This window comes from Quercus suber, unplaced genomic scaffold (genome assembly GCF_002906115.3).
Source record: "Quercus suber isolate HL8 unplaced genomic scaffold, Cork oak 2.0 scaffold_418, whole genome shotgun sequence".
Taxonomy (NCBI): domain Eukaryota; kingdom Viridiplantae; phylum Streptophyta; class Magnoliopsida; order Fagales; family Fagaceae; genus Quercus; species Quercus suber.
The window spans coordinates 615,766-632,154 of NW_027069869.1; the positions used below are offsets into that span (position 1 = coordinate 615,766).

At 33.7% G+C, this 16,389-nt stretch overlaps 3 protein-coding genes across 4 annotated transcripts in view; all 3 read left to right on the forward strand.

Annotated features, from left to right (window-relative positions):
* Positions 1–2,025, forward strand: part of LOC111990342 (uncharacterized) — a 4,488-nt gene extending 2,463 nt beyond the window's left edge. Inside the window, exons 3-5 of the mRNA XM_024022127.2 lie at positions 673–880; positions 1,086–1,631; positions 1,734–2,025. Coding sequence (XP_023877895.2) covers positions 673–880; positions 1,086–1,631; positions 1,734–1,821 — 842 coding nt within the window. The 3' untranslated portion in view covers positions 1,822–2,025. The remainder of the gene's footprint in view (positions 1–672; positions 881–1,085; positions 1,632–1,733) is intronic.
* A 2,449-nt stretch (positions 2,026–4,474) lies between these two features.
* LOC111990337 (uncharacterized) lies at positions 4,475–11,399 on the forward strand. 2 transcript variants are annotated; one of them, XM_024022122.2, is made up of 11 exons: positions 4,476–4,644; positions 5,005–5,386; positions 5,596–5,754; positions 6,368–6,451; positions 7,846–7,941; positions 8,318–8,410; positions 8,486–8,629; positions 9,577–9,684; positions 10,659–10,710; positions 10,803–10,844; positions 10,948–11,399. In XM_024022122.2, exons 2-10 carry the CDS (start codon positions 5,042–5,044, stop codon positions 10,832–10,834), a joined length of 1,113 nt encoding a protein of 370 aa, XP_023877890.2. In that variant the 5' UTR covers positions 4,476–4,644; positions 5,005–5,041; the 3' UTR covers positions 10,835–10,844; positions 10,948–11,399. The 2 variants fall into 2 exon arrangements, with proteins under 2 accessions (XP_065617627.1, XP_023877890.2); XM_065761555.1 differs by lacking the exon at positions 7,846–7,941 and having other exon boundaries at positions 4,475–4,644.
* Positions 11,400–12,916: 1,517 nt separating this feature from the next.
* LOC111990338 (uncharacterized) lies at positions 12,917–16,223 on the forward strand. The gene is made up of 3 exons (XM_024022123.2): positions 12,917–13,375; positions 14,215–14,382; positions 15,816–16,223. The coding sequence occupies exons 1-3, from the start codon at positions 13,045–13,047 to the stop codon at positions 16,025–16,027; spliced, it is 711 nt and encodes a 236-aa protein (XP_023877891.1). The 5' UTR covers positions 12,917–13,044; the 3' UTR covers positions 16,028–16,223.
* Positions 16,224–16,389: the final 166 nt, after the last annotated feature.

Here is a 16,389-nt window from a genome sequence, read left to right on the forward strand (position 1 = left end):
GCTTTCAATTCTAAGGAACTTCTATTTTTGCATGGTTTTCCCAATTAAGTTCACTCTATTCATTTTCTCAATTGTTAATGGAATATCATTTTTGTTTGTGGAGACTGAAGAACATCTGTTGACACTTTGACAGCATTGGGATATAGAATTGGAAGTCATCATTCTCCTTCTTCTTGTTGAATTTCTTTCCCTGCTCAAATACATTCTCTAAATTTTCTCCAATAAAATTCTTGGCATGTGGTTTATGGAGACTGAAGAGCATCTGTCTTACACTATGGCCATGCAAACTGTACATTTTTTTTTCTTTCTTTTTCCTGTATGAATCAGTAAGGATTTTTATTCAACTGAAAAGAAAACAAATTTAGGTCCAATGACCCACTCCAATCAGGTGACAGAAAAACTCTGCACCAAGCCAGCAACAATAGCCAACACAGACTAATAGGATACCCTTGTGTCTGTAATATCGGTCATTTATGTTGCTAAACTAATACTCTTTTGCCTGTGAAAAATTATTTCATAGGGTGCTTTTTTTATTTGCTTTGGCGAAGTTGTTGGTAATATTCATTAAACATTTAATCAATAACTATTTTCAGGTTAATTTATAGCATTAAATTGTTTACTTCTCCATTTTTACCAAAGTGAGTCTGAGTTTACTGTGTTGGACTTATGCAGCTCCTGAAGTTGTTCCAAGTGGAGTTCGAGTACGAGTTGTCAACCTTCCTAAGAAAAAGAACATTCATAGGGATTTGAAATCTGCTTTTGTAGGGGTCCCTGGCATACTTAATATAGTCCCAGCAGTTTATGGGAACAAGAAGACTAGGGAACCCATCTGTAAGGGTTTTGCTTTTGTTGATTTCAAGTCTGAGGAGGATGCAACTAGGTACTTGTTATCTTCTTTTTTTTCCTTCTGAAAGGAGTTCAATCAAACAAAAAGTTATTCAGTTACTTGTAATGCATGACATTATTCCATACTAAACATTGCATCTGAATGGCATGAACAGACTTCTCTGCTGGTTCATAAGTGAGCCTAATTTTTTCAGTTTGCTAGAATTGTATTCACTAAAACAATAATCCTCTTATGGTAGGTTTGTACAAATATTTTCTAGACAAACTATTGAGTTTGGTAAAATTCAGAAGCAGATAAACTGTGATATTATACAGTCTCCAAGTTCAGCTCATGTACAATCAACAGGCATTTCCAACGTTTCTCCCCGGCTAGCAGTTCTTGGCTTGGAAGAAGACCTAAACACAGCTTCCAATGTGGATGGTTCTTCTCTGGATTCATGGGAGGAGACCACCTCTGATGAATCTAATGACAGAGATGATGAGTTTGTAAGAGCAGAAGTGGGAGATAGTAGAGAGAACCTGGAAACCGTTGGTGTATTGAAGATAAATGTTGGCAATAATAGTATGGAACCCAGGAAGGATTCTTTAACTGATTCCTCTTCCTCAAAGCTAGAAAGAGTCCAGGTACTTGAGAAGAAGCTAGTTGCTAAAGGAAAAGGAGAGAAGGTTCCAGAGAAAAAGCTACATGCGAAAGTAAAAGGAGAAAAGGTTCCCGCGAAAAAGCTAGTCGGAAAAGAAAAGAGAGTGAAGATTCCGAAGTTAGGCATTCCAGGATCTGCAAAGAGGTAATCTCCTGCATTTGCATTTTGTTGTTGACTTGACTGATTTTCCTAATTTATTTTTATATTAATTTTTAATTCATATAATTTCTGTCGATCATTATGCAGGTTAAGGGTCAAGGAGAAGGCTATCTTAACCAATGTTTTCTCTAAATATCAAGTACAAGTTGCGACGGCTTCAAAGGAAGGGGGCTAACCAATGTAGTGTAAATCAGTTAAATTTTGATAAGATGAGACCATTACTAGAAATATGGAGTGTAAATTGCACATGCATTAAGAAAAGATGCCCCCCCTATGAATTAATTGGTATTGCCTTTGTATAGACTAGATGAATTGACAACCTGTGCGGCGAAACCATGGAAGAAAAATATGCTGGATACATTTTTCCATTTTCTGGGCACTTTTTGATCCAGCCTGAATCTAAAACTTTTGTTTTTATAGAAACCACGGAAATCTCAAAGCAATTCTTATCAATTTGACCTTCTCTTGAAGTCTAAAAATATGTTTTGGATTGTGGCCAAGTTTTTACAGTCCAAATGAGGCTTCTATGCCCAACTTAGCTTGTCTAACTCGGTGGGAAGTTTTCTCCAAAAAAAAAAAAAAAAAAACTCAGTGGGGATGAATCTTCAGGATTTATTCTTGTTTTGGGTTTTATTATTAGTGGCGAAAAATGAATTTTTGGGCCTGGCCTAAGATCATTCCAAGCTTCTTTTTTTTTTTTGGTAGTTAATAAAGATGGCAATGGTATTTATAAATTCATTTATGAAATAATGTAAGATTATTATTTTTCAATAAAATGTGACATCCTAACTATTGATTGTAATAATTTAAATTTTTTTAGAACCATGTAATAATTTAATTAAAAAAACTTTTGACAAGTATAAACCTAATCAATTTAAAAATTCATGATTCTAATTATATGATATCACCAAAATATATATATATATATATATATGAATAATTATTCTAATTATCTTGTATTTTTGTAATTCTTATTTTTATTCATTTCACTTCTCACAAGAAATTACTATCTTTTCCTCTCTCTTTTTTTTTTTTTTTTTTTTTTTTTTTTTTTTTTTTTTTTTAAATTTGTTCTTCACTCTACTTGTTTACCTTTCTAACCCAAAAAATAAACTAAATTTTATAAATTATAACTTGACAATAAATAAGATATGTGCCACTGCAATAATATAATATTAGCATCTAATCACGCGCGTGAGCACATGTTTAGACTCTCTTCTATTTTTTAGGTAAATACTAATAATTTACATTTATATATAAATTGATAATAAAACTAGGTGAAAATACCATTTTGGAATTACTGTCAATTTAGTCAACACATTTCAGTAGTATTTAAATTGATCTCTGTTATTTTCAATTTACAGTCATTTTTAAGTCCAAATATGAGTTTGTTTTAGTTGCTAAGTTGATATTTGTCTTTACCAAAGTTAAAAATTAGTAAATTTTATTTATCTTCTTGTATTTGGATGCCGAGAAAATGTAAGAAAAAAAAATAAACCAAATTAAAAAAAGATGTGTTTTTTTTTTTTATAAAAAAAAAAACCGACCCGCACTCTTTATACCCGCCGATCTACCCAACACAAAATGATTGAATCTCAAAAACCCACCCNTAAGTAATAATCATTTTAGTATTTCCAATGGAACTCAATTGACACCTGTCTATATTTCAAATAGGGACATCAATATGAATCTCCCATTTCATTGTAACCATTGAATTATTAAAAAAATTAAAAAATCTAAGTTTTATCTATACTACTATTTAAGAGGCTGTGCCTGTTTGGACCCGATTTTTTTTTTGTTCCAAAATACCCTTACAGCCTATGTTTAAGTAGAGACAAAAGTAAAGGATAGTTAAGTAAAAATACATGTCTAACTTGCACTAAAACATTGCCTACAAAATATGACCACTTTCTTATGGTTTTCAAATTGCTTTATTCATTTATAAAATTAAATTAAAGCAAACACGTTTTTTTTTTTTTTTTTTTTTTTTTTGTGTGTGTGTGTGTGTGTGAATATATCTGCCATGATAATTGATAAAAAAAAAAAAAAAATCAACTACCTTTATTAAAAAAAAAAAGAGTCTATTATTCAAACTTCCTCTATTTCCCATGTTTCACGTTTTCACGTTCTTTTTCAGTTCTTTTTTTTTTTTTTTTTTTTTTCTTTTTTAAACTTTCATCACCATCTCCATTCCAATTGCATCGTTTAATTGTTAATGATGTTGATTTCAAGAGTTTGAGCTGTGATTTTGTAACCCTTATGATCATCATTTCCTCTGCCAATTTGCGAAATCTCTTATACTTTCAAGAGTGCTGCAAATCATTATGTGAATTTACTTGTGAGATATATATATTTATATATATATATATATTATATATATATCACAAAATAAATTCAACATAATGATTTGATTAAAGTGCTTGAAGATTCAATAATATAATATTAGCATCTAATCACGCGCGTGAGCACATGTTTAGACTCTCTTCTATTTTTTAGGTAAATACTAATAATTTACATTTATATATAAATTGATAATAAAACTAGGTGAAAATACCATTTTGGAATTACTGTCAATTTAGTCAACACATTTCAGTAGTATTTAAATTGATCTCTGTTATTTTCAATTTACAGTCATTTTTAAGTCCAAATATGAGTTTGTTTTAGTTGCTAAGTTGATATTTGTCTTTACCAAAGTTAAAAATTAGTAAATTTTATTTATCTTCTTGTATTTGGACGCCGAGAAAATGTAAGAAAAAAAAATAAACCAAATTAAAAAAAGATGTGTTTTTTTTTTTTATAAAAAAAAAAACCGACCCGCACTCTTTATACCCGCCGATCTACCCAACACAAAATGATTGAATCTCAAAAACCCACCCAAAACCCATACACTGTCCTCTGCATTTTCTGATTCTCTCCGGAGTTGACTGCGTTAGAGGCCACTGCTCCAGTATCTCCGCAAAGGCGCAAACATTCATCACTATTCACTGCTGATCATCTGGTACTTCACATTACACTTTACCCAACTTTCTCATATAGTATTAACTATTCTCTTTCACTATCAAAAGTAGCACACTAATTCAATTTCGCTCATTTTAGGGTTTATCACTTTATCTCATCTCTCCCTAATTGGCTTGTCAATGATCCCATTAACGTTTTTTTCTCTTCAATTATCTTTGTGTTACTGTGCCCATATCAAAAATTGTGTAAAGAACATGGAATCAAAATTTTGAAGGAAAAAAAAAGATGAGAAATAGAGGAAATAATTATTTTAATCATGTTGTTGTTAATTTTTTTCTTAGCAACCAAATGTAGAATTAGGGAATCCAAAATTAAATATGTTTTTTTTTTTTTTTTTCAGGAAAAAATCTGGACAATCTGGGAAGGTTTACACTGTGATGAACTGCTTGTCGCAAGTTTCTTCGTATACCGCAGCTATATTTAGGAGGACCAGTCATTTCATTCCGAGGAGTTCTTTGTATGGATGTGGTGCTACTTTCTCAGGAGGGAAAAGAAAACATATTGGTGTTAAGGCAATCAGTTTAGAACTTGTGCTGACGAGGCTTCGTGTTCAGTGCTATTCGTCTAAAAGGGGCACCAAGAGTGCATCATCGCGTACACGGAAGTTGGATTCTGAGCTAGTGATGGAACAAGAGAAGGATGCATTCTTTGTTGTGCGGAAAGGGGATATTGTTGGTATTTATAAGAATTTGACTGATTGCCAGGCTCAAGTTGGATCTTCAGTAATTCCCTTTTGCCACCCTATAATATACTGTAATTTTATTGAATATTACCTCCTTGATTGGATTTTCCAAGTTGTTGTCATATTTTAAAGCTCATTGCTTTGTTCCAAAGTATTTAAAAGAGTGTAGAGTTACAAATGCATCCGATTCTTACTATGTAGATGTTACACCTATGATTACTGAACAGATGATTGTACTTCTCCTGGTAGATATGTGATCCTCCCGTTAGTGTCTATAAAGGAAACTCTTTGCCTAAGGACACTGAGGAATATCTTCTCTCCCGTGGGCTTAAGAATGCTGTCTACACTATTAGAGCTGCAGACTTGAAAGAAGATCTTTTCGGCACACTTATGCCTTGCCCTTTTCAAGTAAGATGACTTATTTGTGAATTTCTTGAATTGTAAACTGTTCTTTTCATCACTCGTACTGTGAAGGGAAATAGTTATCTGTGCCAATTTGATGTGAACGTATTTGTTTTACTCTCTCTGTGGGTTTAACTTTTTAACTAGTTCCTTTGGATCTCTAACAATGTCCTAAACAGTTGAATGTGCCAGTCATAAACTGCTCTGCATATACTTTGAAAAGCTAAATGAGGAATCATTTTATATGTAACCTTACTTCTTGTTAGTTACTTTGTTTCTTATTCTCAAGGTTGAAGATCATGATCATGCTGGCCCTCATATTTATTTGGAATTTGCCCCTTATTTGACCCTTTTTTCCTGTTCATTTTGGTTACTAGTTCATCTTCGTTGTTTATTTTGTATATCCAAAACATTCTTTATTATGTCAAGAATTACTAGTAGTTTTTATGATGACATTGCCTCTTTAGGGTTGATTTTGATTTACACGCTAAAATATGGAATTTGAGTTCTTAACAGCTCAACCAAAAGCTATATGCTTAATGCACGCCTACTGCATCAGAGAAGTTTGAGATGGTGGCTTTATATAATTGAGAAGACTAAATTATCTTTTATGTATCAGGATCCAGCTTCTTTTAGAGGTGAAACAACTAGCAAGGATGCTTCTAAAAAAAGATCACAGGCAGCCCTTGGATTGGAAATTGCGGTAAGTTGGGTGTGCTCACATATTTTTAAATAGAAATCCTTGTTCAAGAATATAAAGATATCCTGGGTTCAATCCCCAATACTAGTTCCTTTGAATTACCTGATACACGGTTCTAGTGGGTGGGGTTGTGTACCTGTGCTTTACTCCCCAAGGGTGGGTCCAAAGGGCCCTGCCTTGGTGAGGTTCCACGTCAACAGAAAAAGATCATAAAGAACCATGGATAGCACATATGTCTACAGTGATGATTTGAAAGTGTTGTTATTGCTTTGCTATTTAGCAGAACTTTGAGTTGAATCTTTGTCATTGTCAGTAGTTAAAAAGTTGGAAGTAATAACCTTTTCTAAATTCTAGAAGCAGTGCATGTAACAGTTTTAATTTCTCACATCTTATCATCAGTTAGACTTTTTGTTTTTCTATATTTTTTTTGGGGGGGGGGGTGTGTGGGGAGTTGGGGGCGTCTGTGTGGGCATGTGGAGGTAGAAACTAAGCACATCCAATGAAAAAAACAAAATTATTAAATGCCTTGATGAGGCTGTCATCTATGGGAAGGTTTAGTGAATAATCTGCATACTTCAAATTTTTCTGCATTTTTAAGGTTGGAGATTCAAATATTTTAATCCAAGTCAGACACTATATTAATTAGTTAATTTGTTAGGAAACCTCTTTTTGGATGCAGGATTAGATGTTAGTTGGATGGTTTGATTCTCTATTGGCTGATTGAGGAATCTCGTATGATTTTGTAGGAGCAATTAGCAACTTTTATTCTTAATGCTCTCCTAATATTCCTTTTTGTTGTAGTTTGTTTATTTATTTATTTATTTTTAAAAAGATTATTAGTTAGTTGTATCAGAAATATTTTGACATACTTCCTAAGCATATATCTGAGTCTTTTATGATGGCCTAAAGGAAGCTATTGCTATGAATATATTTTTCTTGAGGATGATCTTTCTGTCATTGACTAGGTGAGATCTGGTTGTCTAGGGCCTTGTCAGTGCGGGCATTTGATGCCAGAGAATAGATATTTGTTACTGTTATTTAGTGCTGGGGATTAGATAGGTGTCTAAATATGCTAGAATGGGGCTGATTTTTCTGAAGGATGGGTGGTAATATTCCAAAGGTTATATTCATTCTTTATGTGGCAGTGTTTTCCTCATCATAGGATTCCTTTGACTTGTACTTACCCTTCTTTTCTGTACTGTTCCTTTACTATTGACTAAAGTAATTGAGTCATTTTTTTTTCTAGCCTAATGTTATGCCCATGGTGTATGCTGCAAAGTGCAAACTGATATTTGCTTCTTTAATATTATGACTCATACTTTATTCAGTAGAAGATTGATCATATTCTTTGTCCCTGATGATATATGTTGCTGTCCTTTATTTCTAATGCTTTGCAGGAAGTAAGCGGTTCTGCATCTATTTCAACTGATCCCTCTGCGAAGCATCTCAAGCTAGATCATTCTGCTCTGGCTTTTGCACCATCCACTGCTTCTGTAAGTGGATATCATGATGGTGCATAATGAAAAAAAAAAAACAAACAAACAAACAATCAAACTCTAGGGTGCCCTTATTTTGACCCCAATTTATGCTCCTCCAAACCATCCTTTGTACTCATGCGAGTCTTATTTTCTCACCTTATTTTCTGGATGAAGTCAAATAAGTGGCTGAGAATTGGACCGTTCTTATTTCATTTTCTTATTAATGAATGTATTTAATTATGGGCTCTTTACTGGGGACCCTCCACAGAACCTATCCAAGCCTGTGGACAGAGAAATTTGTAATTCTTTGTTCAGAGTCTGGCAATGTATTCATGCTTTGCATGTATGGTAGAACACAAAAACTTGACCCTTCAATCATGTGTCTGTGCAGCGAACTTGTATTCTTGAGTTTGATGGTGCATCAAAAGGGAATCCAGGACAAGCTGGTGCAGGAGCTGTGTTGCGAACTGATGATGGCAGTTTGGTATGCATTTGACCTTTTGGGGTTTATATTGTATCTTATATTTAATATCTATATCTAACTTTGCATTCTTCATAGATTGGTAGAGTGCGGGAAGGTTTGGGCATAGCAACCAATAATGTTGCTGAATATCGAGCTATGATTTTAGGGATGAGATATGCTCTTAAAAGGGGTTTTACTAGCATCCGTGTCCAAGGAGACTCCAAGCTTGTCTGTATGCAGGTTTGTTGATATTGTTTTTCCCCTTTCATGTGCATTGGTTGTCAATAATACATTTTTATCCAGAAATTATCTTCTGCCGTAGTTTTTTCTGGTGATATGTTTCTTCCACTTTCCAACCTTTTTTCTCCACAATATAGGTTAAATTATTTAGTACAATACTTAACAAAAAAATTTATTTAATACAAATAGATATTTTGGTTGCCACTACTTAGGAGTTGGGACTAAATGTTGAAAAAGCCTGAAGAAATTCAATTCTTGTCAAAAAGAGTTTGATTAAAGAGATATTATATACAACAGCAATGACAAAAACAGCCAAGCCTTAGTCCCAAATTTCTTGGAGACTAAAGAGATTATGTATCTATTACAATATTTACTTGTCAATCACAAGGATTTTTGCCACATTTTTAGGCTCTCATTTGCGTTTTCCAGTGATGTTATGAGTTGTAATACTCAGATTGATGTTTTGTCCTGGCTTGATTTACAAGGTGATCACTTGATATGATGTTATTTTATTTGGGGTTTTAGGTTTAAAGCAAAATTTTGGCTTCGGTATTACTACACCTTAACTTTTAACCTTAAAGGGCCAAATCATATATTTTTCTTTTGTGAGATGACCTTATAATTTGGAAGTTTGATAGGTTTGTTCCATTATTTTTGGCTGTAGACAGTTTGCAGTTTACCTACCTGCTGCATATCCTTATATGTGTAATTAAATCTATATTAATTTTGATGTCTCGTGGAATAAACTTATAAACCTCAGTGAAATTTCAAACCTCAGAGTAGTGAAGTGAAAATGGGCCGTATCACAGGGGCCAATGCATAAGTTGGTGCCCAATGATATCAGTGATACAGTTCTTCTGGTTTTAGTTATTTTATTGGTTGCCAATTCCTGTGCTTGGCCTTTTTTACCCTTACTTTTTAGTGACTAATGATATTTCATGGAACAGGTTCAGGGTTTGTGGAAAGTCAAAAACCAGAACATGTCTGACTTGTTTGAGGAGGCCAAAAAACTGAAGAATCAATTTCTTTCCTTCCAGATAAATCATGTCTTAAGGGTGGGCACAGTTGATTTTGTCTTGGTTTTAATGCTATATGATAGTTCTTATGGGCCCTGCACAATAGATTTTGTAAACAGAATACAGATGGAACTTGATCGTCACTACCCTCACAACAAATGGAATCATAATATAAATAAAGAGGGAGTCATAAAAAAAAATGTCAAACTTTTCGTGCTGAGTGTTTTTGTAGTTGTAGCATGCATACATACCATTGCTTAGTGTAACATAGTTGTGCGGTTTAACACTATTGATAAAGAAAAAAGTGCGGGCGTATCATTCAGCCAAGTTTGATCATCTGTCCCTGGCAAGGCAGAAGAATAACAACGTTTTGATAAAGCCCCAAATCACCATTAATCATAGGTGTTTCAATGGAAGGCCTAATTAGGATAAGCAAAGCATCCATCTATTGGGTTATACTGCTTGAAACAAGCTACCTTATCAAAGAGTATATTCTGCTTAAGGGAGGAAACTATATCTTGTGCATCTAAGTTCAAACCTAAATCTGATCTCCCATTTTGGTTGGTTTACTCGGCATTTAGTGACCTCTGTTATAGGATTCTAAATATGCCAGAACCTATTGATTTAGTTCATTTTGAGGTTTGCAGCTCAGAACCCACGATAGAGGCCTCTTATGTTGGTTGTTCGGTATTTTATAGCATACTAGCATGGACTTTTCAACTCAAGGAAGCCTTAATTTCAACTACTTGGGATGTGTTAGACAATTCCTATTCACCATGCAGCTTTTACCTAGGACCAAATTTTCTGGTAAATCCATAGGATTCCTGTTTATTCTTACTGTCTTCATCAATGTCCCTTTTGGTGTACTCTTTGTGCTCTTCATGCTTTCAGCCTGGATTTATGTGTAGAAACATGTGGTTCTTTTTTACTTATTGCAGAAGAATCCTGATACTGCTGCTTTTATGTCATTGCTTCTTTTCAATTTTCTGACATTTTCTTTTTACCTCTCTAAGGAACTAAACTCTGAGGCTGATGCTCAAGCAAACTTGGCAGTCAATCTTGCTGGTGAGGCTCTCAAGAATTATACAGCTTTTTTTGGCTTTTAGTCAGATTCAATTAATTTCATTGATTTCTGTGTAACCTGTCTACTGCTGCAGATGGTCAAATCCAGGAGGATATCGAAAAGTAATCAATTTATGGTAGGCTTCTCGATATGCTTATTTTGTTTTGTACTATAGAAAATGTCTTATACATTGACAAGTTTGTGTTACTTTTTGGGCTAAATTGTTTTGCTTTATGCAGGTTACCTGACTTATGACAATCAAACCCTTAAAAGTGGGATTTCTGTCTAAAACTCACTGCCACGATGAGCCATGTGAGTTGCTGGTTTACAAGCACATAGATGATTGGGCATCATATCAAGAAGCATTAGCATGATCTCTGCATCTTAACCAAATTTGGAGTATTTTTTAATGTCATAGCAAGAGATGGGAAATTTTTTTGTTGGTTGAACCCCTTGGCAGGAACCAAGGGTAAATTAACATGGTTTTGATTTTTCATAGTGATGCAAGTGAAAGTTGGTTAGAGCGTGTGGCTGTTAACCACAAGGTCGAAGGTTCAAGCCCTTCCTCGAGCGCTCTCTCCATCTGTGTACATGTTAACGGGACTGCCCTTTTTGGGTTTCACTCCCACTTTGGGCTTAAAATTGAACCTCTCTGATTAAAAAAATAATAAAATTGCCTTAAAATTGGGCCTCTTCTGATCAAAAAAATAATAAAATAAAATTGGGCCTCATCATGCACTTTTTTTTATCCATGTACAGAAAACAAATAATAACAACAACAACAACAAAAAAAAAGAAAAAAAAAAAGAGGGAAATTACTATTTATCATATTTACCACAAAAAACTATACTATAAATTACACTTTGCATCTTAAAATTTTCAAATACATGTTTTGCACACTAAACTATAACCCTTGTTACATTTTACATTCTCATTATTAAGTTTGCCATTAACTTAGATGGAAAAATATGACATTACATAAATAAACTCTATTGCCCCTCTTCTTAATCTCTTAAAAATAAGAAAAAAAAAATTATACTTTACTACCCTAAGCTTAGGGGTGGCAATTGAGTGGTCATAAGTGAGTCGAGTTTATAATTACCCTTTTAACCATTTATTATCCATTTAAAAAAAAATTAAATATTCATTACCCACTCAACTCATTTAATGTGCAACCCACTCATTTAACCAATTATCAAAATTTTCACTTGTTTTCACCCATGCTATGCAAATCATTTGAGTTTTTTATTTCTTGGCAAAAACAATTCCTTAAAACAACGAGAGCTAAGAGAACAAAAATAAGAACATCGAAACTGAATCTAACTTGCAAATTTTCTTTTCTCCTAACTTTTCTTGGCAACCGAACAGAGAATAAGTAAAATATATATATATATATATAAATTAAATCATAAGAATTGAGGAATCATTCTCAAGTCTATCCATCTTGACCTAACCTAGCTATTTTTCCCTTTCTCCTAACTTTTCTTGGCAACCAAACATAGGATTAGTAAAAATTTAAGAAAAATATAGAATAATTATAGATTGGTAAGCGGATTCAAGTGGATGAGATCCACGGTTTTGACGCTATGGAGTTCGATTTTTGACTCCATGGAATCCAAATCATCATCCAATGATGTTGCCTCTAATTTTCATTCTATGATTTCCTTCTTTCTATGTGAGTGAGTGAGGTTTTGTGGCATGTTCTACAAGACAGGGTTAAAGAGAGAGAAAAGGGTTTAAATTTTGTCTCCGTTTGGTAGTTGAGAAAATGCCCAAGAAATTGATTAAATGAAGGAGAAAATTTTAGTTTCGCCTTTTTTTTTTTTTTTTTGGAAGTATTAAACTTTAAACTTTTGATGGGTATACTTATTGGTTTATCCATTAAGGTTCATTTAATTGAATTACCCATTTGGCTCTTATCTATTTAACTCAAATATCTAATTAGGTTGGGTCAAGACTTACTCAAATTAATTTGGTTATGTATGGGTTAATGAGTTTGGATAAAAATTGATATCTTTATCTAAACTATACTATTAATTTCATTTTGTAGTAACGAAAAATTTGACTTTGAGATGTAAAAATGTAATAAGAGTTATAATTTAAGATGCAAAACGTGTTCTCAAAAAATTTAGAAAGTAAATTGTAATATATGGATAATTTAAGGTAGGAAAAAGTAATTTCAACAAAATATTTGTTTTGGGACCCTTTTCTATTGTAAACTGTAATTGCGGTCCCTGCAGGACTTGCGCATCAAGAAATGCACCAATCACTCAAAATCAGAACCCAAAATTTGAGAGATCAGAAAAGAAAGAAAGAAAGAAGAAGCCAAAATTTAAATGATGAGGAATAACATGACAACGTTGACGCGAGGTGTTGTTCGAAACTTATTATTAACAACTAAATCAAAAACACCTTCCTCCTTTTACAATCGCTCCATTTCTTTCACCTCCTCATCAACCTTAACCACCACAACAACGACGACAACAGCAAAAGCAGCGGCAACACCGTCCGACGTCGTTTCGGACGCTGTACCCGACGTGGCCGATGTCGAAGAAGAAGATGAAGAAGAGGTATTGTTCTCGGACACGGAGAAGACCGCGGCGGAACCCACTCTCCTTCAGCCACGTGTCCTCGTCTATGACGGTGTCTGCCACCTTTGTCACGGGGGTACTTTACTTGTTTTTCCAAGTGTTTCTCTTATTAAGGTTTTATTTATTTATTTTTTTAATTTTTGTTCACTGTTATGTGAAAACCCATGCTTAGATTAGCTTATGTTCATTTATTTATTTTTAAAAAAAAACTGTATAAAAGTACGGTTACACTTGCACAGTTGCACCTAAAAAATGAAACTTTTTTATTTTTTATTTTTTAAGAACCAATAAAAAAAAAATTGAAACTTTAAGCTTGAAAATATGATGAAACAAAACTTTAAACTATGAAAAGGTTTGTAATTAACAGTTTAAATTTGAGATTGATTGACAATGTCTATCCTATCCCATTGTTCCAATTTAGTGCCAAAATTAGGCAAAGTTTAGTGGGTTGGTTGGGTGGTAGAGGTGGAGTGAACTAATGTCCTGTTGATTTGCAATGCCACCCCAGTAAGTTTACTAATTTTTTTTTTTTTTTTTTTTTTTAATGGTGGGATTGGCATGGAAATTTGGCCTCAAATCGATGCGTTGGGTTGCAAGAATATTTAGCATAAATTGGACATTTATTGTCTTAATGTTTGGTAGCTTAGATTATGTCTATTTTTATTGAGGATCATGAATTTTTAGTGCCCTCATTTTATTTTTTTTTTGGTTGCAATAAATTGGATACGAGTTTTGTTGTTCTGATAGGAATCGAATCACAAATGGCAAATGTATGTGATGTTTGCTTAGGCTCTATTTTGTAATCCTACTATTCAGAAGCTTTGTAAAAGTTAATGAAAACAAGGATATTAGGTCGTAGGTATGGATTGATAGCTTGAAATCTAGTAATGGATATTAGATATTTTACGTTTACAGGGGTGAAATGGGTGATTCAAGCAGACAAGTATAAGAAAATCAAGTATTGTTGCGTTCAGTCAAAGGCTGCTGAGCCATACTTGCGATTGTGTGGTCTTGAACGAGAGGATGTTCTCCGTCGCTTTTTGTTCGTTGAAGGCCCTGGCTTGTATCACCGAGCATCAACTGGTTAGAAACCTCATCAGCTTTTGTATTACTTATTCAATTAAATGTATTAGTTTTTGATGAAAAGCTTTATCTAATCACATTTGGTTAGACTCAGTTCTTTAAGGATTTAGTTTCATCTGAAATTAGCTATTCTAAAAGCAGCTGGTAAGAGAACAAGTGCTTCATCTTGACTGCTTAAAATTTTGATTCATCTGTACTTACCTTGTAGCTGCAAGCTATCTAAACATATCAGTCTGCAGAATATAGATTGCAATGGATCTATGTTCTACTTGCTAAATAGTACTTGATTAAAGGAGGGAAGAAGTTTTCTTAATGTTGTTGGAGAATGCCTATCATAACTCTTTCTTGCATTATCTACTCTTCTATGCATATGTTTGTTCAAGAGAACTCTATTGGTTTAAATTGTGAAAGTTATTGGATCACCAGCTATCCCCTCCCACTTGTTCTCCTACTGTCTTCCCTTTCCATCCCTCGACTGTGAGGATGATAGAAACCACCATATAAATGCAGCTCAAACTCAACATGGTGAAGTATATTTTTTTTGGGCTCTTTATCAATCATCCTGGTTATGGATTTGAAAATCAACTTGATTTTCATTGACTACTGATGATAACTCTAAGATCCGCTCATATATAAATAATAATGCTTTGATATGGGTACAGAACATATATTTTATATAATAATGGAAACATTTTACAATGATTCTCCCAAAACTTAAGTTAGATTTAACACCCAGGGACAGTGTTATTTAATTTTTTACACCCCGTGCCTATTAAATAGTAATGTCTAGATTGGTAATGCATAATTCTTTTCAGGAATGAATGTTTTTTACCAAGTACTTGGGTCTGGCTAAATATCCTTCCTTGGCATCCTTGCTGTCCTTTTAAATCTGTATCCTTTGGATTACTTTGCTGCAAATCTGGGTTGATTAACACTACTGCTGGTTTGATCTTTGGCCAAATTATGAGTGTGAAGGAAGTGTAATTGAACACTGCTTGCACTTTATCTTCGAAGATTCAGTTGATGAAACAGTTTTATTTTTTTTGAAACAGTTTTATTCAAAAGCTATTTCTTGCTTATTTTCTTTATAACAGCCGATCCCATTACATATTTGTAACTAGAAACTTTATGCTGCATAAGTTCCAAAATGAATTTCTTCTGTTACTGAATTTCAGTTTCAAGTTTTAGTGACTTAAGAGAATTTTGTGGTTTCAACTTTCAATGCATGTGTATCAAATTGGAACATCCATTAGAGGACAAACTTATGAATGTTTGTGCAGATTGTTGTGCTTACAGACATGTGAATGCAAATCATGTCAGTTACTATTGCTTTTCTTTGACCAGGCTGCTTCTCCTACTCCTATAATTTACTTTTTAACATTATTATTGCCAAGTGCTAAGGTCTTAACTTTTGTAGTGATGTGATTCTGCAGCTGCCTTGAAAGTTATGTCATATTTGCCGCTACCATACTCTGCCTTAAGCACACTCTTGGTAGTTCCAACTCCGCTTAGGGATCCTGTCTACGATTACATTGCCAAGCGACGCTATGAGTGGTTTGGAAAGAGTGAAGATTGCTTAGTTTTGAAAGAGAAAGAGTTGCTTGAACGTTTCATTGATAGGGAAGAAATGATGGACCGGAGTTGATCAGATTTGTAACTAGCCATTACCCATGTTTTGTTTGTCAATGTCTGGGTTAATATTTATTGAGCGGGATATACAAATCTGAATCTGTGCATGCCAGTTGCTAATTAGCCAAACCTTTTTTTGTCCAAAACATGATTTTTGTTACCCGATGATGAGATATTACTGCAATAATATTCAACACACACTATTCTGTCAATTATACAGTTTTTAAAAAATGATCGTGTTTTCTATGGCCCTCTAGATTGATTGCACTGACTAAATTCAAGCTGCTTGGTTTGGAGCACCAGTAATTAGAATGCAGTCAGCGGTTGAATGTTTAAAACTCAATAATTCCAGCTGTTATAGCCTGAAGAATCTTTATA

Coding starts and splice junctions, on each gene's coding strand:
- LOC111990337 (XM_024022122.2), top strand. CDS start 5,042: ATGAACTGCTTGTCGCAAGTTTCTTCGTATACCGCAGCTATATTTAGG. Junction 5,387..5,595: donor AGGCTCAAGTTGGATCTTCA/GTAATTCCCTTT, acceptor TTCTCCTGGTAG/ATATGTGATCCTCCCGTTAG. Junction 7,942..8,317: donor TTGCACCATCCACTGCTTCT/GTAAGTGGATAT, acceptor GTGTCTGTGCAG/CGAACTTGTATTCTTGAGTT.
- LOC111990338 (XM_024022123.2), top strand. CDS start 13,045: ATGATGAGGAATAACATGACAACGTTGACGCGAGGTGTTGTTCGAAAC. Junction 13,376..14,214: donor CTGCCACCTTTGTCACGGGG/GTACTTTACTTG, acceptor TTACGTTTACAG/GGGTGAAATGGGTGATTCAA. Junction 14,383..15,815: donor GTATCACCGAGCATCAACTG/GTTAGAAACCTC, acceptor GTGATTCTGCAG/CTGCCTTGAAAGTTATGTCA.